Raw genomic sequence first — 26,137 nt, 5'->3', positions numbered from 1 at the left:
TTTCACCTATTCACCTTATGACCTAGTTGATAGCGGGACCATATTTTCTGTGTGTAAACTTTGAGTAGCACAGATGGCTTTCTTATTTTGAGTACATTTATTTGGTAATTTTTTTTAAGGTAACACAACCATATGAATTTCTTGTTTTGAGCCAATGTATTTGGTGAGACTTCTTTAAGGCAGTGGAGGAAGATAACAAAACTAAATCAAGTGACATCCTGTGTGTGTTTTTCAGATGTCCTTTGCACTTTAATGCAAATTATAATACTTTAGAAACCAATAAAATTCCACTAATTGAGTCAAAATTGTTTTAAAGAAGTAATATTTTATTGACTTGTCTGAAGTTTGCCAGGTCACAAAATGAAAAAAAAAACCAAACAACTAAAGTAGCAAAAAGTTATGCGTTAGCAATAGGAAAAACCTTCCTCCTAAAAGCCTATGATAGTTCTAGTGGAGGAAAGTGTGAAAAGACAGTACATGTTTATTCCTGGGGGTCAGTGACAACAGCAGTGGTTGAGTAGGAGAAAGGGCTGAGGAGAGCGGCGATGGTGTAGTGGCGGTGGCCGGAGTCGTTAGCAGTGAACACCACCTGCAAAAGGGAAAACTCCTGGTCACCATGAGCAACATACAGCCAAAGCAGCTCATTAACAACTAAGCAGCACACCCCACTTCATCTGCAGAGCACTTTGCTGCTTCTGTTCAATGCTTTTGCCCTTCTGCAGGCTAATGCTTCCCATTACTTTGTGATTGCCAAGGACTGAGATACTTGTGGGATTTGGGCTGAGATCCACAGAGAGCCTCAGCTGCAGTGAAGCTGGATGGAAATACCACACCTGACCCAGGCAAACTGCTTTGTGATGTGGAATAGGAGAGTAAGGGGGAGGTATCTCAAATGACCAGTAAGAAAGACAGGGGTGAAATTCCACCCAGGGAATTTAAATACAACCCCTGTGTGACGTGGCCAACAAGGCAGGCAGCTGGAGCCCAAAGCCATTTTCTGTACTTCAGTGCCCCCTCCTGTTTTTAAGACCATTGGTGATGGGTCAGTTTTTGCATTAAGAACTGAGTGTCTAGACTTGCCAGAACAAGGAGAGACCCTTGCCCTAAGACAATTCAAATCTGCTGCTCTTCAAATTAGTCCAATGGGACTTGGGACGCCCAATTCCCGGGAAATTTTTATTGTCACCTGGGTTAAATTCCAGCTTTCTTTAGCCTACTATTTGATCTATTTTCTAAATCATGAGGCACTTTCTATAAGTGAACTAGAGAGTTCTCTCCTATGACCAAAGTCTAAGCTGCTGGGACATGAGGACTGTAGGCTTCAGCTATCCTGTACACACTCCGTCCCTGAACTCTTCCCACTTCCCAGGCTGGCTTGTTGGCCTGTAGGCTGTTATGTCAAGGAAAAGCCTCCTCAGCCTAGCTGGAAAATCTCAGTCAGGAACTTTAAAGCACCTTCTGAGGTGTACCCCTTACAACTTTCAGACATCTAAATGATTAGGGAATACTTTTGAGGTTTCTTTTTTTGACCTAAATCACCCAAATGGCACCTCAGACTTTATGGACCTGGGACTCAGTCATTTGTTTTAGTCTTCCACTAGGGCTCCATGAACTTGTGGTTTGAAATGTTCCACAAGATCACCAATAGCTGTTCCAGACTACTTAAATTGGGGAAACTTAATGACAGATTAAGCCTGAAGAATTGAAACCCATTTTTGGATGTGCTATGTAAATGTAGTAGAATAGAGTATACAATAAATCAGTGTAGCACTGAAAGCAAAGGGACACACAGGACATCGCTGGCCTGCTTTTGAGATTGAATATCAGTAAAATAGTCAACTTTTCCTTTCCCACTATGGTTATTTCTTTACTTTGTTTAATACCTTTATTTCTTAGTTGTATATATTTTTATACCCATATTTTTGGTACTGAACAACATTTAAAAAAAGACACACCAGAAAAAATAGGTTTTTTTCTGTAATTACGTGTCATATTAGAATTCAGGGATTTTCATGTGACTGATATAGGGAAAATACCTCTGATGTAAGCATAGCTTATTTCCTGTAAAATTAGACATTCTAAATCTCTCCATGCCTTCAGCATCAGTAAAAGCAGTTTGTTTGTTTGTTTGTTTTTGTTTTTCTTGTTTGTTTTTATAAAAACTGTCAGCTATTGAATAATGCAGCTCTTTTCAAGCAAGATTCCCCCCGCTGGTATGAGTGGGTGAATGGGCACAGCTACACTTTGGAAGAGCTGTGTCAGCATTTGCAGGGAAGTTGGCTCCTGCCTGTGGCTTAGCTGGATATTTACTGCCTCTATTTGCCCAGTGCTGTGTGGCAGCGAACCACTTCACTGAGAGCTGCTGCTCCTTCACTATTAGAGGGCTGTGTTTGCTCTTTGCAGCTGATGCCACTAGACAGGCAGTGCATACTGGTTATCAGTGTGCACTGGTTATCAGTGTGCACTGGTTATCAAGGATATTTGCCACTACTCACATCAGCGTATTCATGGAATGCAGAAAGCCCGAGCGCCTTCCAGTAGGAGCTGGTGTCAAACTTCACCATGTACTTTCCCTCTACAAACTGTTCTTCGGATGTGAGATCATGAATCTCCCCATACTCTGTGGTTTTCCTGTAATGATTAAATATCTATATAAATATTTTATGCTATCATTTAGATGCTAAACAGAAACAGTCAGTGTGGAATATTAAATAGCAGAGGTGCCAAATTCTACATTGAGCAGCCTAATCATCTGAAATAATTCCTTCCCTCTATGTAGTGGATGTTTCCATACATTGCAGAATCTATCCTTGCTACCAACTCACCCATATACATCACAAATCAAAGCTGGCTGGTCCCTCTTTTAGTATCATGTCTAACTTGTACCCAATGTTCTCTGGAACCAAAGGTTACTGCCTTCGGAGAAGGAATGTCATGATGAGAGGCAAGATGCCAAATCTCAAAATAAAACTAAGCAGAGAAGAGAAATTTTATTGGAAAATTATTTTGTTTTCCAGTTATCAGCACTGAGGGTCTGGAGTTTATTCCTATACAATGATGTGATTTTATGTGACCATTAGTGATAATGTTTTGAAAAAGCAATTTAGCATCATAACATTTTAATAATTTGAATTACAATGCCTTGTTCAAGGAGCAGGGCCCTCTTGCCATGACTATCATATAAATGAGAAATAGGAATTCCCAGCTCAGAGCTTATGTGCTCAGCTCAGAACAAAAACCTGTGGATGGAGAAATTCCAGTAGCAAGAAGGAAGTATAGCTGTCACTGCACCTTATTTGTTTGAAAAGGAGGCTTTTCAAGCTTTGTATGACAGCTGTTTAAATATTTACATACTTAGCTCCTAAACACCATTTATGTCTTTTCCCTCCTATTACTTAGTTTCTGAATTTTTAACCTTTTGTGTTTGTTTGTTTTTGTTTGGGTCTTTTTCTGCTGGAAATATTTATTTGATATTTATAGCACTTCGTAACCACATGATTTAGTTGAAGGAAAAATGAAGAAAGCCTTGACTGGGAGAACTAGTGGAACTTTCCTGTCTTATGGCAAGGAATAACTGTCTAGGCAGAAAACAAACTTGAGGAGGATGAGTGGAAGTGGAGAAAGCAGTGACATGCTGCTTATCTGGGACAGGATCAGCTGTGTTATTGGGCTTTTCTTTCCCAGTCCCTTTCTCCTCCTTCACCTCATTTGTAATCTTTGGTTAATGGTGTTAAATAAAAAAAGACTGAATGTCAGAGATTTTGCTTAAATTAAGAGGTAGCAGGATTGAAAATCTCCTACTAATTTTAATTTTTCTTATTTGTCAAGGCTGACAAAAATCTTACTGATCCAATCCAATGTATCCAGGGCAGACCAAACCTGCAGAGAATCAAAATCCTATTTGAAACAAGTATCACAGTCAGTTTGTAAAATGTACGCATCTGTTCTCTTTTAGTTTAATTAGTAATTTCTGGTTTGATCTATATTGTTTTAATAAAAGAAGAAAGAATTCATTTGTGAGTGTGCCTGAAGCTGTGAAACAGACTTACTGAGATCCTGCAGAAGTTAGCAAATCATGTACTTCTGCCTATAATCTTAATAGTCTAGTCGAGCAATTAAAAGGAAAAATGGTGTCTGCCTCAAAACCTTTGTTCAGAAAAACAAATTAGTTTTAGTTAGAGAAAAGTGTGGATGGAGCTGGAATGGTGCTTTTCCTAAGGGGTAGTGCTCCAGAGTGTCAGATGTTCATCCAGAACAGCTGGGAAACTGGAGACAAGAGCTCACTTGAAAATGCATGCCCACTACCAGAAGTTAATGGCACTTTCTTTATTTTAATTATTAAGTGGTAGTCATTCAATGCAACTGGTCACACAAGGAAACCCTTCAGCATTACTGCTGCACTGACAGCCAACAGGACACTGTGTGATTCAGAGCCTGGAGGGGATGAGAACAAGGCAGGGATGCTCAGCATTCAGCACTGGTAGCAAAATGCCGTGATTGCTTCTGAACAGCACTTGTATTTCTGTCTGAGTGGGGGACTAAATATAATATGGTTCCTTATTCTTAACAGGATGTGGACTGCCAGCATCTGCTGTAAGATGGACAGCTAAATTAAAAAGCTGTGCTTTTCCCGTAAAGTTACTACAGCGCCAGCCCATACTGCAGTCCTGAGCCTATTTTTGACTGTCTGCACCTTAGCTGTATATTGTAGCCAGGTTAAATCTACACTGCCTGTACAATGATGTTTATGGACTCTTAGAACATACTGCACTGAGATAAACTGTGCTCTCAGATGCAGACTGATGAAGAAATATCTCAGGAACACTAGCTCTTCTTTGTAGTTAAAAAAAAAAAAAAGGAGGTTGGGGAACCACTTCAAAATACACAGAAGTCTTTTCTTTCATGACTTGTAACCCAGGTCACATGAAAACTGTGTTTGCTGACTGCAACTCTTGAACCACATGATAAGACCTAGATTTCAAAAAAGCTTGTGAGGAGTGAGAAGATCAAAGCTACTCATGGGAGGATCTCATATAGAATCTAAATCACATGTTCTGCACCCTAAACCCTTCCCCGGTATGTCTTAGCTGAAGTTATCTCTTCTTGTGTATTTTTAGCTGGAGTCATTTTGAAATAAGCCTCTTAATAAAGTCAGCTCCTACTATTCTGACTTCCCCACTGCCCCTTAAACACCATTACTCAAATTCAACAGTTGCTAAGTACATTTGCTTAAATCCATGAAGTGTGCTTGCAAAACATAAGAAAACAAAATGGTAAAAACATAACTACAACAGACATTTGTACAAAATGTACCTTTCCCATATGTATCTGCTATGTACTGTAACTTCAAAATGTTATTCACCTGACAGGAGTATTTACAGATTGTGTTCCTGGATTCATTCACATTTTCACATTTCATTTAACACAGGGAAATTCTGGCTTCCCCAAAAGAATAAAATTGTAATTGCATATGAAAACTTGGTTCAAACAACTGCCATCAGCTAAAGTCAATGGTATCACTGAAAGCAGCCTTGGTTGTGATGCAAGTCAGGAAAAATGTCAAAACCTTTACCTGCAATAAAAGTTGTGATTTTATGTTCCTTCACTGCTATCCCCCAGCAAAATGGTTCTCATTTGCCCAGGGTTAATCTTCTCAATTTATGTTTAAGAAGATGTGATTAGATTTTCTTGAGTTTACTAACCTAAAGTGTCAGCAGAAGTTGCCTAACAACCACAGGTTTTTGTCTCCATGGGCTTGTTGAGAGCAGGGTTGCAAACTGAGCAAAAAAATACTGTTATGCCCCAGAAGTGAGGGCATTTAATAATGACATTACCTTTCTCTTATTCTTCTGTAAATTGTATTTTGTATTAACTGTTAAACAGTAATTGATGAAACATTTTAAATAAATTGGTTTTCTAATAATGAAAGGAATGCTCACTAGGGATAAGATGTTATCCTTGTCTCTGTTTTCCTTGAAAAAAAATGTGTCACTTTTCATGGAGTTTCTCTGTTCATTAAAGAATAGAAATTCATTTTAGGAGTCATTTATTCCTAGGTAACACTGAGCACTTGGGAATAGAGTTTGTTTTTTTAAATCTTGTAAACTTTCTTGCTACTTTTCAATGCAGAAAAATATATTTTGGTTTTCATTATATAAAAAGAAACCATTCAGATGGAGAAAAAGCTATTTCTCCTTATAGTCTTCTTCTCTGGGTTTTTTTTCCCCCTCCTGCTTATGTGTAAATCATGCTATAAAAATCCTAGTAAAAGAGAGTTAGATGTACAGTAGACTCCTGTCCATTCTTGTGCTTATCATTCTGTGCTTGAATATTCTGCTACTACTGGAAACTTCCATTGAGTTATTTAAAAATCTGATTCAACAAAGTTTTGCAATGAAAGTTACATGTCTAAATACCTCAGCTACTTGAATTTTAGTAAACTGTGTTCTTCCGTTACTCATACACCTGTCACAGACTGAAGGCATTATTGTCTGACCCTCTGTGATGTCCTAAGGTATTTGTAAGGATGCTAGATAACTGTTGGTATTAGTCTGTCATTCTAGAAAAACACATTCAGAACTAGAGAAATGACCTCAAACTGCTGAGATTTTGCTTCAGTGTTGTTACAATAGAAACTTAAATAGTTACAATAGTACTCTCAAAAACTATCTGGTTAAGGAGTTTCTTCCAACCAGCACATTTCTTCCAACCAGCAGAAGAATAATAATGAATTATTTACATGTGTGCAGACAAAGCCTACAGAGAGGATTTTGTATGCAAGTGCTGCAAATAAAGCTCTATATCCATTGCATGTGAATGTAGGTTTGTCCGGATTATCTATAAAATGCTGGTAAATAGGCTTTTTTTTCTTTTTCTTTCTATAGAAAGGAAAGATAATACTGAAGCTAGGACAAAAAATAAGTATCAAAACTAGTCCCTTACAAAGATAAGATGAGCATCTGAACATATTTTTGCAATTAACATTTCAGTCAGGGATAAGTTCTACTTAAATCTAACAGATTTGAGATCAGAATTCATGTGCTGTGAACACTGATATTGTGGCACATGTGTCAGAAAACATGTTTTGGTTTTGATCAGAGCTCCATTCCTTTAACTATTCAATTGCTTGCCCAAGGCACCCTGAAAACAGCTCCAGAAGACCACACAGCTTACCCAACAGCAAAGTCCTGCCAGCTTCCATCTTCAGCCTGTTTAAAGACTTTAACATTGACGCCAGATGCAGGGCTTCCTCTGACTGCATCCAGCACTTTCACCATAAGAGGGCATTTGGAATCAACAGAGCCATGGGAGACCTTGGGGAAAGGAGGAGAAGTTGTATAGGAACAGTTCACCAAGCCTTCAAAAACCTTCTCCCAAAGAAAAGATAGATTCTAATTGCAGAATTACCATTCACTTAAAAGCAAGTTCTCTGCCAATGCTATTCAAAGCTAATTTCCAAACATCTATTTCTTAAGCAGGATATCTTAGAGCTTTATACTGATACTTTATTACACGCCCAGAGATTGCTTGATCAATATTTAGAGTTGCTCTAAATGGCTCTATTAAACTGGTATAATGCTATACCTTTTTAATATGATCATAAATATGAAAATAGCAAATTCTTTTAAGTGAAGACAAAGTATGTTATCTGGGGAAAGAAATACCAACAAAGAAATACATATGACATACTAAGGCTGAAAGAATATCCCTCTCTTAGACTTCATTACATTATAAGGAATCCTTAGTCATACCTCAAAAGTAGTTTTTAGTGCTTTAGAGAAGCACTTGTTTGCTGAAGCTGCCTCTTTATTGAGGATATGGGATGTGAGTCATGAACAGATAGAAACAAAGCAAAATAAAAGGTCACACCATCTAGAACCCTGATCCTTCCATAATACCTTAAAATAGATGGGTAAATTACAAGAAAAGAAAAAAGTTTTAAGAATTCAGAAGAATACTATAAAAAATCCCAGAAATAGCATTCTGACAAAGCCCAATGGTTACAGAATTTCATGGATGAGGAGGATGCTAGTCATCTAGAAAATCTAGATTATCATTCTTGTAATGTTTGAGTTTGAAAACAAAGAAACTCACCAGTGGTGCAGCTTCAGAGAAAAATACCAGTCCAGCTAAGAAAACAAAGAGCACAGACTGAAAGGCCATTCTGCTTGCTGTTAGTGAGCCCTGGTGCCAGCAGCCAGGAGCTGAGGGGATTTGGGATTTTATAGCCAATCCAACAACAAAACAGGCTGCTTATTGGGTGCCCATATGACTCCAAAACTGCTGATTCAGATTATTTGCTTAGTAAATAGCCCAATCCTAGAGTCAGTCCATTGCTTCATGGCACTGCCATTGAAGTCAATGGAAGGACTGCAGGATCACTAGAGAAAAGAAAATAAGTAACGGACACAAACATGACCCTTGCCTGGGGAGATTACACTCATAGAAAGCCCTCCACAAAATAACAAAAATGACCTTTGTTTGCCCAGAAATCAAACTAGTTCTAGGAGAATTTCTTTATTTTGCCTTCAGGTTGGGCATGATAATGCCCCAATGCTTTCTCTGCACCTGCCCCTTGTTTCTTCTCAGTATATCCAGTTCTTTCTGAGGATCAGATCCCACATAGGGATGCAGACTCAGTACATGGGTGATGGAGTTTGTTCATTGCCTGGCTCAAGCAGTCCTGGATTCCCAATCAGTCTCCCTGCTTGTTGGAAAGGAGCAATGTCTCTGTTTTGAGACACAACTTAAATGGTATCTGACACAATCTGTCACCCACCAGAAGTTTGTAATGATTCATCTTGCCCAACCTTCACGTAGACACTGAGGTCTCCTCTTAGTCACTGGCAAAAGACCTGTGGAGAGCTGTTCCCCTAGGAAGCTAAAGATCTCAGAAAAATGAAATGAGTCCTCTCTTGCACCATGTGCAAGAGAGCCAAGGTAGCCAGCAAAGACTGGTAGCTTTTGCTAACATCTGGCTAAGGTTCCAGGTGCCAAACTTTTATTATGCTGGGAATGTTATTGTTACATGTATGTTTGTACATTTCTACATTTGTAAGTGTACAAATATACATTTCAGAGGTTTTTCAGGGGTGGACTCAGCCCCAGCCTAAGCTGAGAGAAGTCATCTGGGGGAGTTGGCATGGTATAGCTGGTTTTGTTCAGGTGCATCACATAAACTGTCCATACTGTACCTTGTGCTAGTTGAGAGACAAAGAAACTGCCCTTTTTAGCAGATCCTTTTCCCCACATCCTAAACAACCCTGAATCTACACTTTTCAGGAGCTGGCACTCATTTTTTACTGATTTCACAGTATTCTAACAAAAAGCAGTTTTCTTGAATAGGATTATGATGGAAGTCTTAGAAAGAAATCACAGATGGTATTCTCCAGAGACTTTCATGCCTTCAGGCTGCTTTGGGCAGTTTTTCTCTCTAAGCAAAGTTGATTTTTGAGAAAAAAAAAAATCTATGATACAGTAACCTCCTGCCCTGAGATCAAAGTGCCCTTTGTCCTTACAGCAAAGCAGGCTGATACGTAGGTAACATTCTACACACACTTTGCCTGCACGTAAAAGTCAGTGCAAGGTGCCCACCAGTACCAATGTTCCACGTTCCAATCTAATGCTTGGGGCTTGTATTCAAATCTTGGAAAGTTAAATGCTGCTCCTAGATCTGTGACACAACATATTACCTCATAATTTTGTTCTCATTATTAGTGAATATTTCTCTGAAGCAATGAAGTTTTGTATGTCTGGAAGAGAAATGATCTGTATTCTAGGGCAAGTAGGCTCTCCTGTGTTTTGCTGTCAGCTGTTCTGCAAGGAGATAACACCAAGGAGTTAATTATATTGGCACTTGGCTGCATGAGAAATTGCTCTCCTATGAGACAATTACTTAAAAAATTATTTTCTTCTAGGTTTTCCTGCAAAGTAGCAGTTTCTGAAAAATCAGGTCTACAGGAATAGTACATTTCAGCTGTCCATATTATCTCGCTTCCCTCTTTTGTAACATTGATTGACCTTTGGGCAGTTGCTTCTTAGAGTGAATAATGAGCATGAAAAATTCTAACCCCAATATGATTTTTATCCCAATGTCCTTAATTTGCTGTTTTTTCCAACTCTCAACATAACCCAGACAGGGATTCTTTGACTACTAGCAGGGACACCAGTTTGAGTGGAAAATTAGACTAGACTTTGTGTGTTTGTGAATCTCCTTTCACACATTTTGCACACAACCAGATCCTTTCTATAAGTTCTAAGATACAGGTGGACTCAGTGAGAATGCAAAAAAAGAGAATCTACTACATCTCATCTTTGATCATGAAGCATCCAGAATTTATACAGAATTCTATTAAAATCCATGCAGACCTAATTTAAAATTACTATAGCCTAGTGAAAGCAATGCTAGGTTGATCTTCCCCCTTCCATTGTCAGTCTCAATTTAGTACCACAATGTGGTAATATTTTCCATAAAATGCATGTGAAGGATCAGGGATTTGGAACAGCTGGTGGAGAAGGATGGCTCTCCCTTGGTAGAAAGCCAAAACATGATTGTGGGAGGGGAAAGGAGAAAGAGGATGGATAACTGCTGAGCATCCTGCAGGTGCTGACTGACTGTTGTCTGTCTGTTGTTAAACGTTCTTAACCATTTTCTGTACAATGGGATTCTGAAACTTATATACTGAACAGCTTATCCCAGATACAAAGTAAGAGAAGCTGAAATGAAAAGAGGCTGAGCTCTGAGATGCAAGTGGAGCTGGCAAACTCCAGGCCTTCTGAAGGAGGAGGAAGCTGCCATGAAGAGCTGGAAAGAGGGCAGCTCCCAGAGACTGCTAGCAGGGTACATGCCCCGGGAAACGTGGTGCAACACAGAGCCTTAGCACAGAGCAGTAGCAAAAATGCCCTTTTGTGAAAAAAGAGCAAGCTGAGTTACTGGAAACTCAACAGAAAGAGATATTTAGGAATTCTGGTGTGGAAGAAGCTGCAGGGTAACATGGCTAAAACAGAGATAGTATGAGGCTATAAAGGGCAAGCATCTAGGATCTAGGGGACTTGTGAAACCCAGAAGAAGGGGTGCTCACCCAGCATACAGGGTTTTTAGGGTGCTGGGGAAGAGAACAGCCAGGAGTCCCTGGTGTACCCAGTAACCTCAGCTTTATGGAAGCCAAAAAGTATGAGACCCCCAGTGATGGAAAAATTTAGATAATCTTCAAATATGTGAATGATTTAAGACTTATCTGAATTCCAAATAAGTTGAAGTTCATCTCTGAAGAATTAGGATTAGTGCTTATTCTAATGAAAGTGTGTTCCCTGCTTGGAAGCATTAGAGTGTTTAGGTCAAGAGCAAACATGTCCTGAGGCTAATACTCTTGTTTATGTCAAGGATTTTTCCCACTATGCTGTTGTATTTTTCTCTCTCTTCTATGTAGTCTCACACACTTAGGCTTGTTTTACACAGATAATCTCCTTATTCTCTGCAGCATTACCTTCTATTTGACTTCATTTAGAAAGCCAAATATACTGCTTTTACATAGCAAAATGCTCAGACAGGCTGGAATACTTGACTTTGACCATAAAAACCTGTAAGCTTCTCCTGTGACACTGGAATGAAAGGCCCTGATAGATGATAAGCCATTCAGTAATCTGGATAGAATTCCCAAACTCCCTGTTCAAAGAATTAATGAATTCCTGGGCTCTGAAAAATTCCTTTCTATAATATAGAGAGACCTGAATGTGACACTTTTTTCCACTTCTCTGGAGTAACATTCCATAGGGACTTACAGGAAAAGACCTGAGATTTACCTCTCAAAGGAGTTCACCTAAATTTTCTAGGTGAAAAAAGAGTCAACTCAACTTTGTGAGTTTTACTTCAGGTGTCTGCCAGCTCATTTGCTGTGGCAGAGCTCTGGCACTTAAGGAGAGTGCTCAATGCAGTAACTGTGTGAAGCCAGTGAGAAATCTTCTGTTGCTTTCACTATTTGCTAATTATACAACATTCCCCCTCTCTGCAAAGCCAGGGATAATGCTTTTTTAATTAATAAATGTGCTCAGGGAGGTTCATGTTTGAGCTTGAATTTCAATCTGTTAAGAATGGCATTAAAAATTGTGGCATTCCAGGTATGTGTGGTGTTTGCATGTTTATCAGCCTTTTTCATTTTAATTTTTGCTGAGGATTATGTCTGTATTTTGAGTTTTAATGGTCATTATCAGATTTTTCACAGGACTAACACTGCCCAGTTATTTGGAAATAAGGAAACACTACTGATCTTATGCAGAAAAACAAGGAAAACATCCTTATTTTGCACTTTAAATCATATCCAGTTACTTCAAAAGTGAGGAGGTGGATACTGTTAGCAAACAATTTTGAAGACAGATGGGTTGGTTTGGTCTTGAGGTATGAAATCACAGGGTTTTTTATAATTTCCAAGGTTGTGTCCAAGGAGCATCCTGGGACATAGCTCAAAGTCCAAACAAAGAGACATATAAATAGATGATTCTTGCTTTAGGGCATTTGTAATGTATGAATTCACCTGGCACCTGCTCATCTCAGCAGGCTCTGAAGCATTTAAACTGCAAGGTCACTGGCGCTGATCATAACTTCTTCATCAGCTACCCCTATAGGTCTTGTGATCTCTCAAAAGCAAACTTCTGTTATTCAACTTTAATATGTATTCATGTCTACATACTAATCTATCAGTCTAGACAAGTGATTTAAAAAAAAACAACCCTAATTCAGTTTATGTACAAAGCTAACTGAATATCCTTGTGCCAAAATTAATACTTCCTGTGTTTGAAAGATGCTGGAGCTTGCCATGAGATCAATGTTTTCAAAGGTCAATCTATTTATTAGTAAAATGATTAGGTGGTTTATATTTTAAATTTAGCTTTTATGCCAGTCTTACAGGAAGACATGCACAATAAATCTACAGCATGATGCAAATGTTCCAATAACAAAAAGAAATCTTAACACAGGTCACTATTTTCCTGGGGTCTTGGCTAGCCTATTTTGGGAGTGTATTATATTTGTAAGTGAATTTCCATCAATTATCCATTTGTTCTCAGTGGACTGCAGATATCAAATGATTAATTATACCACACATGACAATCAAAATCTTCCTCTAGCAATAATGACCAAAAGAGGCTCTGTAGAGTTAAACTACAATCTTTTCTTAGGTTGTATATATTTGCTAAGCTATTGCATCTATGTACTTTGTTCATCATCTTGCTGTTTAAGATTGTAAAATGCTGAGTCTAGGGCACTTCATTCTGGTACCTAAATACAAATAGGTGTGAGGAAATGCCTGTTTTTCCATCATGCAGGGCCACCTGAGCAGGCCCTTGAAAAGCTTCTGCAAATTTGCACAGGGCCAAATTAGCCATTGGTTAATATCTTTTGAATTACTCAAGTCTCTGTTTAGTGGAGATCATTGTAGATACAGGCAGATCACCACATGGACTCACATGGATGCAGCTTCCATGTGAACTGTGGCTGGTGTGCCTGTGGGTGCCTTTGCACTCTGGCATGTGCCCTGGCCCATCCAGACCACATCTCCCTCCTGTCCATCTGTCCCACCTTGTAATAAGATCCCCATCTGCCCTGCAATAAAATCCCCCAGGAATGCTGTTGAGTGGGAAGTTACCAAGTGACAGTGACAGTGACAGTGACGGATTTATGCCTTTCTTTTTATTAATTGAACTGGTGCCAGCTTCCTGCCAAAAGCTCTGAGGAAATGCTATACTAATCATTTTATCTCATAAACAGAGTTCCTGTATCCACCACAGGCTTCACTCAACTTTGGCATCAGCTTCCAAGCACATTTTCCAGTGTCACAGTGACAAAACCCAATGAGTGCCTCACGAAAATGGATCTGAGAGGAAACAGCCTTGTATCTTGTAAGGGATAAAAAGAAAAAGGTATTTCAAAAGAGAAGGGACAGAACAGATCATGACCCTATGTACAATGCATTAATAACATCTGTCTTTCCTTGTTTATTTATTTTTTTTTCTTTTTGTTCTCCTTCAGATTTTAAAGACAAGAATAGAGTATACTACAGCATTTCTGGGAGAAAAGCCAAGGGCTAGACACTTTTGTAATGTGGAACCAGCAAAAGAAAAGTGCTAATAGCTGTTTTAGACGAGCCACTGGTCATAGTTGTTTTTAGCTTTCTGAGCCAGAAGCTCTTGCTGGTTCTGCCTGAAGCAGATGTGAAGCTAGCTCTGTGACACAGGTAGGAAATACTGGGTGAAGGCATACTAAACCAAACAGGAGTATCCTTGGGGTAGTGCTTCTCAGCATGGTACCCATACACTGAGCTGTAAAGACAAAAATGATTCACACATTTTGAAATGCAGTGGAGTACATGATTCAACAGGAGATTAACTGGCTGTTATTCCTTGGTATATTGTAAAGGAAAAATCTTGCTTGTGCATGTAAATTCACAAACTCTCCAGAGTGCTTTCTGCACAAACTGCTGTGCGCCTTACATAGTGGCAAACACAGGTTGCTGCTTAAATGGATGGACAAGGGCAACATGTGTATACCTTTCCATGATTAAGCCTCTGTGGTTTTATCCCCCTTTACCTACTGCCTGCCAAGCTGGGGGACTGAATTCCAATCATGTAACAGATACGTGCTCAGGTTTATAGAACTTGTGAATAAGTCAATGCAACACTTGCCACAGATAAAAATAGTAACTTCTTTTCTCAGTATCTCTGAACTAGGTTCAGAACACCTCCTGTACCAGAAAAATAAAATAAATATCATCTGAGCCTACAACTTAGCTGTATCTATGACTCTTGTGCCACTGCTTTAGATCTACAGGCACAGCTGTTACAGAATCTGCTTTTTGCAGTCAAAGAACATTTTATACCTGCCTTGTGTTTGTGTATATTCTTTCTGGGGGACTTTTAGCTTCTCTTTCTTGCCCTGCAGAGTATATAGGCCCCCACAAACCACTGCTGAGAAACTGTTCAGTATCTGGACTGTTCGCAAATTTTTCTGCATTTGTCAATAATTGTAGCAAAGCAGAGGATGTTGTGTCTTTAAGACAAACTCAAGCAGAACAGTCACCACCTTATTCAGCAGACCTCTATGTATCATGCAGTTTGTAGTGTCCAGGGGGTCCAGCAGCTGGCTTACAGCAGCCAGTTATGCCACTGCTACATTTAGGAAAAATGATTGCCTGTACTCAGGTCCAAGTGGGAGGAAGCTTGAGTTTCTGACTCCCAGCAGCTTGCTTTACAAACCTGGAGTCCACATAGTATTTTAAGCATTTTGAAAAAAACCCACTCTGCAAGGGGAGTGATCCACAGTGCTGGATGAGGATGGAGCTATCAGGGAATTATTCTCACTCCTCACTCTCATGAGGTGTGGAGGTCAAGTATGAATTGTCATTGCTGTACTGCCCTTCTAACAGCAGTTCCCAGATCAGACCACTCCTGTTCCTTGTACCCCAGCCTTCATGCAGAGTGGATCTGGGAGCCACATCTGATCCTGGGGGCCAGGCAGTGCCCTCCCTGTTTGTAGGGCAGGACTATGGTCCCTGCACTGCTACACGATGCAGGGCACAGCCTCCCATGTCTTCCTGAAAGTGCATCACAGCCCATAATATTGGAGCCACTGGAAACCAGCTTAGGGAAATATGTACCGGTAAACTAAATTCGTTTAATCCCCTTCATCTCTCTGATTTTCTCCTCTAAGCGTGAGTCAAAAGAATTTTAATCCCTCTCATGTAGGCCAGAGAAGGCATGGAGGCCAGCAGCTTGTCCACACCTAGCAGAGCTGAGGCCACACTTCATGTTCTCATTCTGCCTTAACAAACTCTCAAGTATGGACAAATAGACAAGTCCTTAGAATTGCTTGGATGCTTCAAAAGGCTTTGAAAGGTCAGATCAAAATCCTTACCCCCTCTTGCTAACTAGCACTCTCCCTCAATAGAGGACAAAAGACTCATGCACTCTGAATGACTCTTTATTCTGCTCTCCTTCTTGCAATTTAAAAAGATTCCTTCTCTCCTCAATATTGGACTTCACAACACTGTTGGTGACTGCTTTGTACTGATGATTTCCAATGAGCTTGACATCATTAGCTATTGGGCTCCTGGTGGCAAGGAAAAAGTAAAAAAGTAAATTTTAGCTTTTTCTTTAAAGATGATACTCAGCAAGTAGGTGCTTTAGTCTTTGAAAAATGATGAAAGAAGCATAGCTTGAAGTGGGAAAAACCAGCAAATAACTCCAGGTCACGACTATTATCTGGGGAATATTTGACTGTAGACAGAACTGTAGATCTTTTATTAGTATCAGCTTGATGAGTCTATTGAAGTTTCTCCACAAAGTACGGAAAGTCACATGAAAAGAGGAACACATACTAATTTTGCTCTTTCTTTGTGTCATTATGTGAGGAAAGCTGCAAATAGCAGAAGAGCGTAATTGCTAGTCACACTCCTTTCTGTTGAGCAATTTGCCTTTTTTTTTTTGCACCCAGGGTTGCCATGCAGAAGTTGGGGAGATCTCAGTGCAGGAAAGCACTGAGTTATACATGGCTTATGAAACTTTTTACCTTCTCTGCCTGAAGAGCAAGCAAAACTGTATGCTCATACACCCAGCTGGCTTGTTGATGGTGGATTTATTTCCTGCACAAGTCCATAAGTGCTCTTGTAACATCTACCAGCACAGGTGCAATTGCCTTGAGAAAACACCCCTGGGCTCTTTTGAAGGGCAGAACTCTTCTGTTCCTTGCTCATAGGCACCCAAAACAGTAGAGAAGAGGTAACAGAGTGCCCTATTCTGCTCCTCCTCTTTGCCTGCTGACCAGCTCTTTCCTGAGGGGACACAGTCCTGTGCCCATGGCAGGGTACCCAGCAGCCAAGGAGCTCTGCAGGCAGTGGACAGACCCCTGCCACTGTGTTTTGTTTGTTCAGGAATGAAGAACTCTAGCAATCTGGAGCACAGCCATGTTGTGGTACAAAGAGCATCTTTTAAACAGGGTGCATGGGTCTGCAAAGGCAGGTCTTGGCTGCTCAGTTTCAGAGCAAAACACTACTGTAAAAACAAAACAAACAAAAAAAAAGCCATGTCCTTGGCTGAAGATAAACCCAGCAAAGCAAATTCAATCCCTTTAAAATGTAAATATTAATTTAAACTTTCTAACACCACCCTTGGGTCTGTTGCCCTTTGGCTGGAATACCTCCCCTCTCTCCTCTGCTTCTGGGCAGCACTACTGGGATGGAAGCCCATCCTTTCCACAGTACAAGGAATAAATTGCTCAAGGTGGGAGGAAGCTGTCCTTGTAGGAGTCTTATCTCTGGGATCATGACACGTGCAAAGGAAAAGGCATCCGAGCTGGACTATGGGAAGTATCTGCTGAATGCCAAGCAGGCCATGCAGTCTCACCAGGCACTCCAAGATGTGGCTGAGCCTGGTTGTTAGGCAGCTTTTAGCACATCTTTGAGCTGTCTCTCTGTCCCAGACTCACAGCAGCACTGAAAAAGATGATGCCTTATCTGACTGCTCAACTCTGTAGGCAAGAAGCACAGGAAAAGAAAAAAGGTGAGAAAAAGAAGGAAAGAAAGGTAAGAAGAAGATGGAAAGAAGCGGTTGAAATAAAAAGAGCATGGTGGCAGGCACTTAAACTTTACCTCTTTTCTGATGTTTATGAAAGTAACCGAACCTAAGAGAGACCTCAGTTATGCTGGCACTCTGTTGGGTGCAAAATGTCTCTCAAAGAAAGGACAATGAGGGGCTCTGGGTAGGGATCACTGCTAAAGATTACCACCCTCCTGCGCCTCTCCTGAGCATCTCTTTGACACTGCAGATATTCCTAAAATATGATGATTACTGTTTGACCCAGCAGTTAAGAATAATTTCCAGTGCAGCAGTTTTGGCCCAATGGTCCCTTCTTTCACATTCCCCCTTCCGAAGATGCATGATTTTAATGGAGTTTGTGGACATGTGTGTCTGGATTAATCTTGTGTTTCTGTAAGTAAAATTTACTAATTCTAATAAACAATGCTATTTGCACAACTGAGCTGTTCTTCAGGCAACTTGAAATTGAGGTGTCTGTACTTATGTTGTGCTGAAAGGCACAATTCCCAGTAGCTGGGAAACCTGTTGTGCCTGCTTGGAGAGGGGCCTTTTTCATCTCTGCCCAGCAAAGAGAGGAATTTTAAGTCAACCTGGCTTTCCATCCTCCGTTTGTAATTCTGTTGCTAAGTGGCAATGAAAGAAGATTATCGGATCACAGATTAACAGAAACCTCTATTCAGTGCTCGTGTGTAATTATACATTTCAGTTACTTATTTGAGAACTGAGCTTTAGCTTCTGTGCTCCTACCTCAGCCTCACCCCTCCAGAGATTTTTATCCTGAGGGTCTGATCAGGATTCTGATAAACTGGCCTTTCTTTTCCACACTTAGCCTCTGCACCCTGGGGTGGCTCTGCCTGCAAGAGTACCCCGAGGGTCTCTGCACTCAGGGGGGTCTCAGAAACCAAATTCCTACTCTAGTGTTTTGGAATTATTTATTTTGGGAGAAAGCAGGAAGAGTATGTGAAATGGTTTAAAGAGTTCAGACCTGTCAGAGGTTTCCCATTTGCTCCCTCCGCTGATAAATTTCCTACTTTTTTCTCTCTTTTCCAAGCTAATATGTTCCATTGTCTCCGGCAAAAGTGGTCAAGCAGCATCAAAAAGTGGAGGAAGACACAACCCTGAGTGGCTGAGGTAATTATTAAATGTTAAGGGTGAACCCCTGGCAGAAATTGTTTAGAGTGGGTTTTGAGGGGAACCCAGTGGAAAGAGCACAGAAGAATCAGGAAACAGCATATCTGGCTAATGTTGGAATGCAGACAGAAAGGGAAGGAGAAGTCTGGGAAGGAGATGTAGTTTGTCAGCTGTGAGAAAGGGTAGCACACAGCACTTACATTCATGGTACAAGTGTGAGGGGCAAAGGCCTCCTTATGGAGGAAAAATTTTTTATTATTTTAAGTAGAAAAGCTGCACCAGGGAGAACCATGCAAGGAACAGGAGACAGAAGAAGGACAGAGCCGTGTGGGGCCCCATCTCTGTAAGTGAGCAGGAGGAAAGGACATGAAGTAAGCATTTAACTGGAGCAGGGAAGGGGGATGGTTGAAGGAATCACCTGGCATAAATTCAAGTAAAAGGAAGAAATGGCATGGAGGGATGGTGAGAAACAAGAGCTGCAAAAACAACAGAAGGGAAGGCTGTGTGCAGGGAGAGAGGATATGCTTTCAGGTGGTGATGGCCCCAGACTGTCATACAAATAAAACAGAGAAACAGAAAGCAGCAATGTGTAGAAAGAAACTGTTGGCAGTTCAATATACCTGCTTTAGAGGAGACTGGTACTTTCAAAGTCTTATGCTCAAGTCTCCAAGGGAAGCAGCAACTCAAAAACAAACAAGGCTGAAATAATATTTTCTGAGTCAGTCTCTGTGTTTTAAACTGTCACTGACATTAAACATGTGCTGCTGCCCCTGTGCCCACTCAAGACTCTGTTTGTTGGACATCCCGTTTTACAGAACTCTTTGCAAAGGAAACACTGGGGTTTTCTGGTTTCAAATTTTAGATGGAATTAATATACACTCTCCTTTTTTTCTGAAGAGCTTGTGTAATTCTCCTGTCAGCCACTCTGCTGTAGCTTTGCATGTAATTTCTCTTTGGAGGTAACTGTGCTGTTTCCAAGCAGGAGACCTTTTCACTAAGATCAGTTTTAGCTCAGCTACCTCAGGTAGCTACTGCCTAGAGCAGTGGGTCCAAAAACGGACCTCCTCTTGCTGGGATGAATCAGCTGTTCAAACACAGGGTAAACATTCACTTTGTGGTTCCTACACCAGAACAGATTTTTCCCGTGTATATTATGTGTCTTCAGACTCAAAGAAGAGAATTGGCAAAATGCAGGAGGTGTTTGCTGCCCTTGAGGTTTGGGCGCAGCATCCTGGATGAGGACAGGATTTTGCTTGCTTTCCTCCCTCATCCAAATAAGTTATAATCTGAGACACAGTGTTGTTGAATTTCAGTCTGAAGAGGCAGCATTGACATCATCATGGCAGTGCCCATGGACCACTCCAGAAGCAAGGGCCTGGAAGATATTGCTGTGTGGAGATGGTGGAAACCAGAGAAGTGAGCAGGCAGATGGACCAGCTTGTACTTCTGAGCAGTGATATGTAGCTTGGGATTGCTGACCCCATGAGCAGCCCACTTTTGGGGAAAAAAAAAGAATTGTGAAGTACCTGGTAGGCCCCTTTCTTCTGAAGTAATTTGGGAAGGAAGAAAAATACTCTTCAAAAATAGAGAGCATTCTCTTTTCATTCCTACAGACATCCTGCTGTTTTATGGGTAGTTACCTGCAGTCTAAACTCCAACTTTAACCAGAGTTATAAAACACTAAATTGCTTGTACCCATGAAAAATAAATTACTACGGCTATGTCAGCCTTGCCGTTTGCTAGAGTATTGAGTTATGACAGGATGACTAATTCATCCCTCACCTTGTAATGACAAGTGTTCCCCTATATGACTGATGTGATTTACAAAGACTCCCATTGGAATGACATTGGCCCCTCATGCCAGGCTGAGCTCTGCTCACAAGGAAAAGAAATTTCTGGATCCTCTCATGGTGTCCCTGCCTATATGTTGAGGAAACTACCTAGAGAACCCTGATGAAGCAAACACAATAGTGCCTTCATGGCAAAAAGGGTCTAGTCTTGACCTAGGTCAAGCTAACTTCCTCTTACAAACCTTCCAGAATAGTGAGGTGGAAAAAGAAAGAAGCACTGATAAAGAAAAAACTGAATTCTCTGAAAAAACTATAAAGCATTAACAGAGAAAAGGGGTGGAAAACATACCTTATTGCAAAGCACATAACAACATTTTTTTTTCTGAGGGGACATCCTGGGCTGCGTCGTGCAATATTTTTTATCAACCCCTTCTTAATTTTTGCTGATAAAAAAAAAAAATCAACATCCATAATAAGTCCCTTTCTAAAGTTATAGGTTGTTCCATTTGATTTAGAGTGATAGCCATAAAGAAGCCACCTCACAGTGAACTGCAGTGCTGGGATGATTTTTTATCTCCTCCTGTAGCTTGACTCATCACCTGTATAAGCCCAGCACATGGGTAGTGCTATCTCAGGTTAGAGCTATGCAAAGATGAGAAGAAAAACAGTGAAATAGTGATGGAGATGTTGCTCTTGATGATTAGAGTGCTGATCCCTCAGGGCACTGTTTGTTAGCTGCAGTTCTATTAATCAGGCTGTGTATTGTTTCTCTTTTCATTACAGCATGCGTCAAAACTTCTGAAAGAAGAATGCTGTAAGGGAGTCCTAAGGGATTCATCTTTTGAGAGCAGGAATGTGCTGGCATATTGCCAGAGAACATCTTATTTAAGAGATCAATGACAAAGCTGGGAAAAAATCGTTATTACTTGGAAGGGATTTGTCACCGACATGAAAGGAAGCACTGGAAGGGAGAGGCTGTACTGCAGCCCAGGACCTGGTCCTGTGTTCCCGTGGGCTTTACCGAGCACAGCCGGTCACAGTTTAGTGCCACTAACGAGGTGTTTGTGACCGACCCAAAAACCTTTCAGGTGCAAGGAGGCCGGGGCGGTGTCACCGAGAGCGGGGTGCGGTGTCACCGACAGTGGGGTGCGGTGTCACCGGCAGTGGGGTGCGGTGTCACCGGCAGTGGGGTGCGGTGTGGGCAGCTCTGCGGCCGCTCCGCTGCCCGTCCCTGCCAGAGGCGTCCGTGGCTCCTGGCTCCGCTGTGGCCGTGTCACCCCCAGCAGCCCGGCAGGCTGGGGACACGCGGTCACGGGCTGCCACCTGCTGGCCCCGGGCACCGCTCGCCTCCTCCTCACACCCCTGGGCGCTGTCCTCCCGTTCTAGGAAAAACTACAACAGCTTATTGCTGTTGCTTTTGTTGGTGGTTTTGCTTTGTGGTTTTGTTTCCGAGGCAGTGGGGCAGGAGCCTTCCCGCACAAGGAGGGCCGATGGAATGCTGGGGTGCACCAGGAGGAGTGTGGCCAGCAGGTTGAGGGAGGTGACCGTCCCCCTCTAGTCGGCCCTAGTGAGGCCACATCTGGAGTGCTGTGCTCAGTTCTGAGCTCCTCAGTACAAGAGAGACAAGGAGCGACTGGACAGGGTCCAGTGAGGGTCACAAAGATGATTTGGGGTCTGGAGCATCTCTCTTACAAGGAGAGATGTGGGAGCTGGACTTGTTTAGTCTAAAGAAGAATGAGAGGGGATCTCGTTAATCCATATAAATATCTTAAAGACAGGTGTCAAGAGGATGGTGCCAGACCCTTTTCAGTGCCCAGACACGGGACAAGGAGTAATGGCCATAAACTAACACTTAAGATATTTCACCTCAACATGGGGAGGAATTCACTTCTTTCCATTGAGGGTGGCAGAGCACTGGAACAGCTACCCAGGAAAGTCACGGAGTCTCCCTCTCTGGAGACGTTCAAAACCCACTTGGACACATCCCTGTGTCACCTACTCTAGGTGACCCTGCCTTGGAAGGGGAGTTGAAGCAAATGATCTCCAGAGATCCTTACAACCCTAACAATTCTGTAATTCCATGAAGGAAAGATTTAATGGTTCTGCTTTGTGAAATGTGTTACTCCTTTAGTGCCTCCTGGAAAGCAGCTAGTCATCTGTTGGCAATAAAGATAACAAACTGATTCTTTTATTTTCTTTTCACTGACACCAGGAAAAATGTCAGCCATTCCTCTGTTGCTGTGATAAAGAGCCTTATCTATGGTGGCAGACAGAGACAAGCATAATAAAAAAAATCCACCCAAAAAATAATTTTGCTACCAAAGTAAACAAAAAAATATATGCTGAAGGCAGCTTTCCATTTCCCTTCCCTTTGAGAGCCTGGGTTTCTTTTCTAATGTTCTGCAGACAAACTTAATACACTTAGATATTGTCAAACTCCAACTCCCAGTCTGCGGGATGAGAAGGCAGCACTGTGGAGTATTTCAATTCCTGTTGATCCTTTAATCTGGCTGTAGGGCACAGCAGGAAAAGGTAGACGTGGGAGAGAAACAAAGAGGGGTTATCTGAGGGGCAGGGCCTTCCAAAGGAGGCTCTCTCTGAAATGAACCCTGGTGGTAATAAATGCTGATTTATCTGTGGTACAAATTCCTTCCAGTGCAGCAAGCATTCCTCACAGAGTATTTCTCCCTAAAACACAGCAGAAAATTTTGTGAACTCAGACTGAGCAGTATGTTCAGCACATTCTCTTCCAGAAACAATTTAAAAAGTAACAGCTTCTTTTCTTCTTCCACACAATATCATGATACATATTGTGTCACATTGCCCTTTACTGCTAATCTCAAACTTCAGTTGATGCAGTAAGAGAGCCTCAATTTTTGTTTACAGCAGAACCTCACTGCTTGGAGGCTTTCTACCTCAAATTATTTTATTGCTCCTCTGACCACATCGTATCAAGAATATTTTTGTGCTATTCATGTGCTTCAAAAGCATTCTTCTTCTTCTTTTGTCATAGGTCAGAATACCCCTTCTCAGTGAAAAACCTGAATAAGACAGCTGAGAAATAATTGAAGACACTCTGGGACAGCATCATGTTCTGGCCTTCCTTTTGGATTTGGCACTGTGGATGTGGTGTCCTGGCTCAGTCCCTTCCCTGCCCACCCCCGTCCTGCTTGCTGACAGGAAAATGTGAGCAGCAGAAAAGGCCTCAACACTTTGCAAGTGCTGCTCAGCAATAACTAATGCATCCCTGTGCTAGCAACACTGTTCTGGTCATAAATTAAAAGCAGCACTACAGGTGTTCTACAAAGAAAATTAATTCAATCCAACCAAAAGCAGTATGGTAGGATGCCAGACTGCACTAAAAATTATTAGTGTGATTTGTAGAAAGGGGATCACACTAAAGGGGTGAGATCTTTCAAAAATGATAGACTGAAATACATCTTATAAGTGTGTTAGTGGGTGTCTTGAAAGGTTATGATTTTTTTACAAGAATATTCATTTAAATATCTCCTGCAAAAGACTTCCCTAGTCCTTAAATAGCCAACTACACTTCTATACTGACCTGGATTAATTTACAAGTCAAATTTCACTATAGCTGCTTTTCCAGCTCCTGTTACTGTGTTATTGTACTTATACCTTCTTTTAATTTGACACGGGTTTGCAGTGTCAAATTCTTGAATTTGAAAGGAGAAGAACACAACGGAAAAGGCAGATAAATTTTAATTTTTTTTCTTATTTTAACCCTATCTTTCAAAAAAAAATTATCCTGTGTGTCTCACAAGTATTTTGAACTAATCTTTTGGAGTAACAGAAGCAGAGTGAGCAAGGAAATTTATCAGAGTTTATAATGATGGTTGACTGTATGCAAGTTGTAAGGGATATTTTCATGTGAGAGAAGACCTTGTTCAGTTCTATTCTAACTTTCTTTCCTTTGATAAGAGTATCCTCACTAACAACAAGGGTGCTGTAAGGTTACTCTGTTTGCACTTGCTTCAGATGGTATCAAATATTTAAATGATCATTAATTCAAAGAACAGGGTGTGTGAGAACGACCCTTGTGCTCCTTGTTCAGGACACGTCCTTGAGATCTGTTACAGCTTGTTTACCTGCTGTAGTAGGGACTTCATCTGCCCCAAGTGACAGCCATTTATCCAAAATGCAGGAAGCTCAACTACTAACCAATTCCACTGGCACCACCTGGAAAGGGGTATTTGAAGCATTTTTTTAACCCATCTGACACTAAGTGTAATTTGCTTGCTTGCTTAAAGAGATACCTGAAAAACCTCACACAGAATCCTGACTAATACGTTTTGGTTTGTTTGTGTTAAGGAAAAATATTTTATTACAGTAAGCAGAGTATAGGGAGCTCCAAGTTACCAGGACTATGAAAAATGAAGTATTTGTATGGATTTGTATTTCATCTCTCCCACCTCATTCCCACAAAACCAAGGTAGGATGGGTGACAAGGAAACTTTTTGTTAATAGATCTATTATTTTGACAGTATCTCTCCTGGAGCTCTGATTCAAAAAGGGTGTGAGAGGCTTCCTGCCTTTTCAGCTGTTGCAAAAATCAAGCTTGCTGGTTACAGAAGTGTAACACATTTGATATTTATTTGATAAATAACAAAACAGGGCACACAGGGCAAATCTGTCCATCAGCACTAGCTGTGCCACTGACAGGTGTGTGACAGATCAGGTGAGATGCATCACCTGGGAGATGCAATTTGGCTCCACCAGAGAGCTGATGCTGTAAGTACATAATCCCTTCTAGCTGGAAGCTCTGCTTTTAGTCTTATTTTCAAGAAAGGAGTAATTGGTAATATTTAGGGAATAATAACAATAGTAACAATAATTAAGTAAATCTGCCTTAGAGAGCTTTTTTTATAAGGGAAAGAAATCTAGGGAAGCAAGGAAGGCACCAGCTTGACTTAAGTGAGTGGCAAGAGAAGGTGGACAAAAACCACCCAGCTGGAATGGAGGCTGTCCTGAGCTGTCACAGCTCTGACCCTGGTACCCAGCCCAGGGTTTGCACCCTCCTGCTGTGCAGGGCCATGTCACAGCCACTCAGCTACTCCAGCAGCTCAGTGTCTGCCACCATCCCATGTCCCACAGCTTTTTGGGAGGCTGGATTCAAGGCCTGAGGGAGATCCACCAGTAGGTCAGACCCTCAAGCACTCTGCTCAAACTCCTGCTTTCCCCCGGGGTTTAAACTTCAGCCATGCTCCAAAGATCTTGGGTAACCATTAGCCAGGGAATCAATACTGGTTTTGCGTAATCATTGTGAGGTGATATCTCTGAGTTCTATTTGTCCTAGCAGATAACAGATAACAGATCTAAGAGAAATAGTCTGATGAAACATTTGAAACATAGGTCAGAAACCAGCTTGAAGCTGAGGTGGAAGGCTATAAACCTTCCTGCTTCCCCAGCACCCACAGAACAAACCCTGCCCTGTGGTTTTCCCCCAGCATGTCCACAGCACCTTCTGGATGCACTCCTAACATATGGCTAAAGACACTTTCTGCTACATATTTCAAGGAAATGAGTTTCAGGGCAATTTTAAAACCAGTGCTATCACTCCATACACATCAGTATCTAACAAAAAATAATGAACTAAGCAGGGGGACATCTGTTCA

General features: G+C 41.2%; 1 protein-coding gene across 1 annotated transcript; it reads right to left on the bottom strand.

Moving 5' to 3' along the window:
• Positions 1–305: 305 nt before the first annotated feature.
• On the bottom strand, positions 306–8,245 carry TTR (transthyretin). Its single transcript, XM_063167976.1, has 4 exons — positions 8,095–8,245; positions 7,174–7,313; positions 2,496–2,631; positions 306–589 (listed from the first exon to the last, which is right to left on the bottom strand). Exons 1-4 carry the CDS (start codon positions 8,161–8,163, stop codon positions 482–484), a joined length of 453 nt encoding a protein of 150 aa, XP_063024046.1. The 5' UTR covers positions 8,164–8,245; the 3' UTR covers positions 306–481.
• Between the last annotated feature and the right edge of the window lie 17,892 nt (positions 8,246–26,137).

Source organism: Melospiza melodia, chromosome 1 (assembly GCF_035770615.1).
Source record: "Melospiza melodia melodia isolate bMelMel2 chromosome 1, bMelMel2.pri, whole genome shotgun sequence".
In the NCBI taxonomy this organism is placed as follows: domain Eukaryota; kingdom Metazoa; phylum Chordata; class Aves; order Passeriformes; family Passerellidae; genus Melospiza; species Melospiza melodia.
The sequence above is the reverse complement of the archived record's forward strand: the minus strand, read 5'-3'. Positions and strand labels throughout refer to the sequence as shown.

Excerpts from the sequence above, each read along its gene's own strand:
- TTR (XM_063167976.1), bottom strand. The coding sequence starts at position 8,163 with ATGGCCTTTCAGTCTGTGCTCTTTGTTTTCTTAGCTGGACTGGTATTT. Across the intron at positions 7,314-8,094 it reads TCTCTGAAGCTGCACCACTG|GTCTCCCATGGCTCTGTTGA; the intron begins GTGAGTTTCTTT and ends CCTTTCCCCAAG. Across the intron at positions 2,632-7,173 it reads TGGCAGGACTTTGCTGTTGG|GAAAACCACAGAGTATGGGG; the intron begins GTAAGCTGTGTG and ends TAATCATTACAG.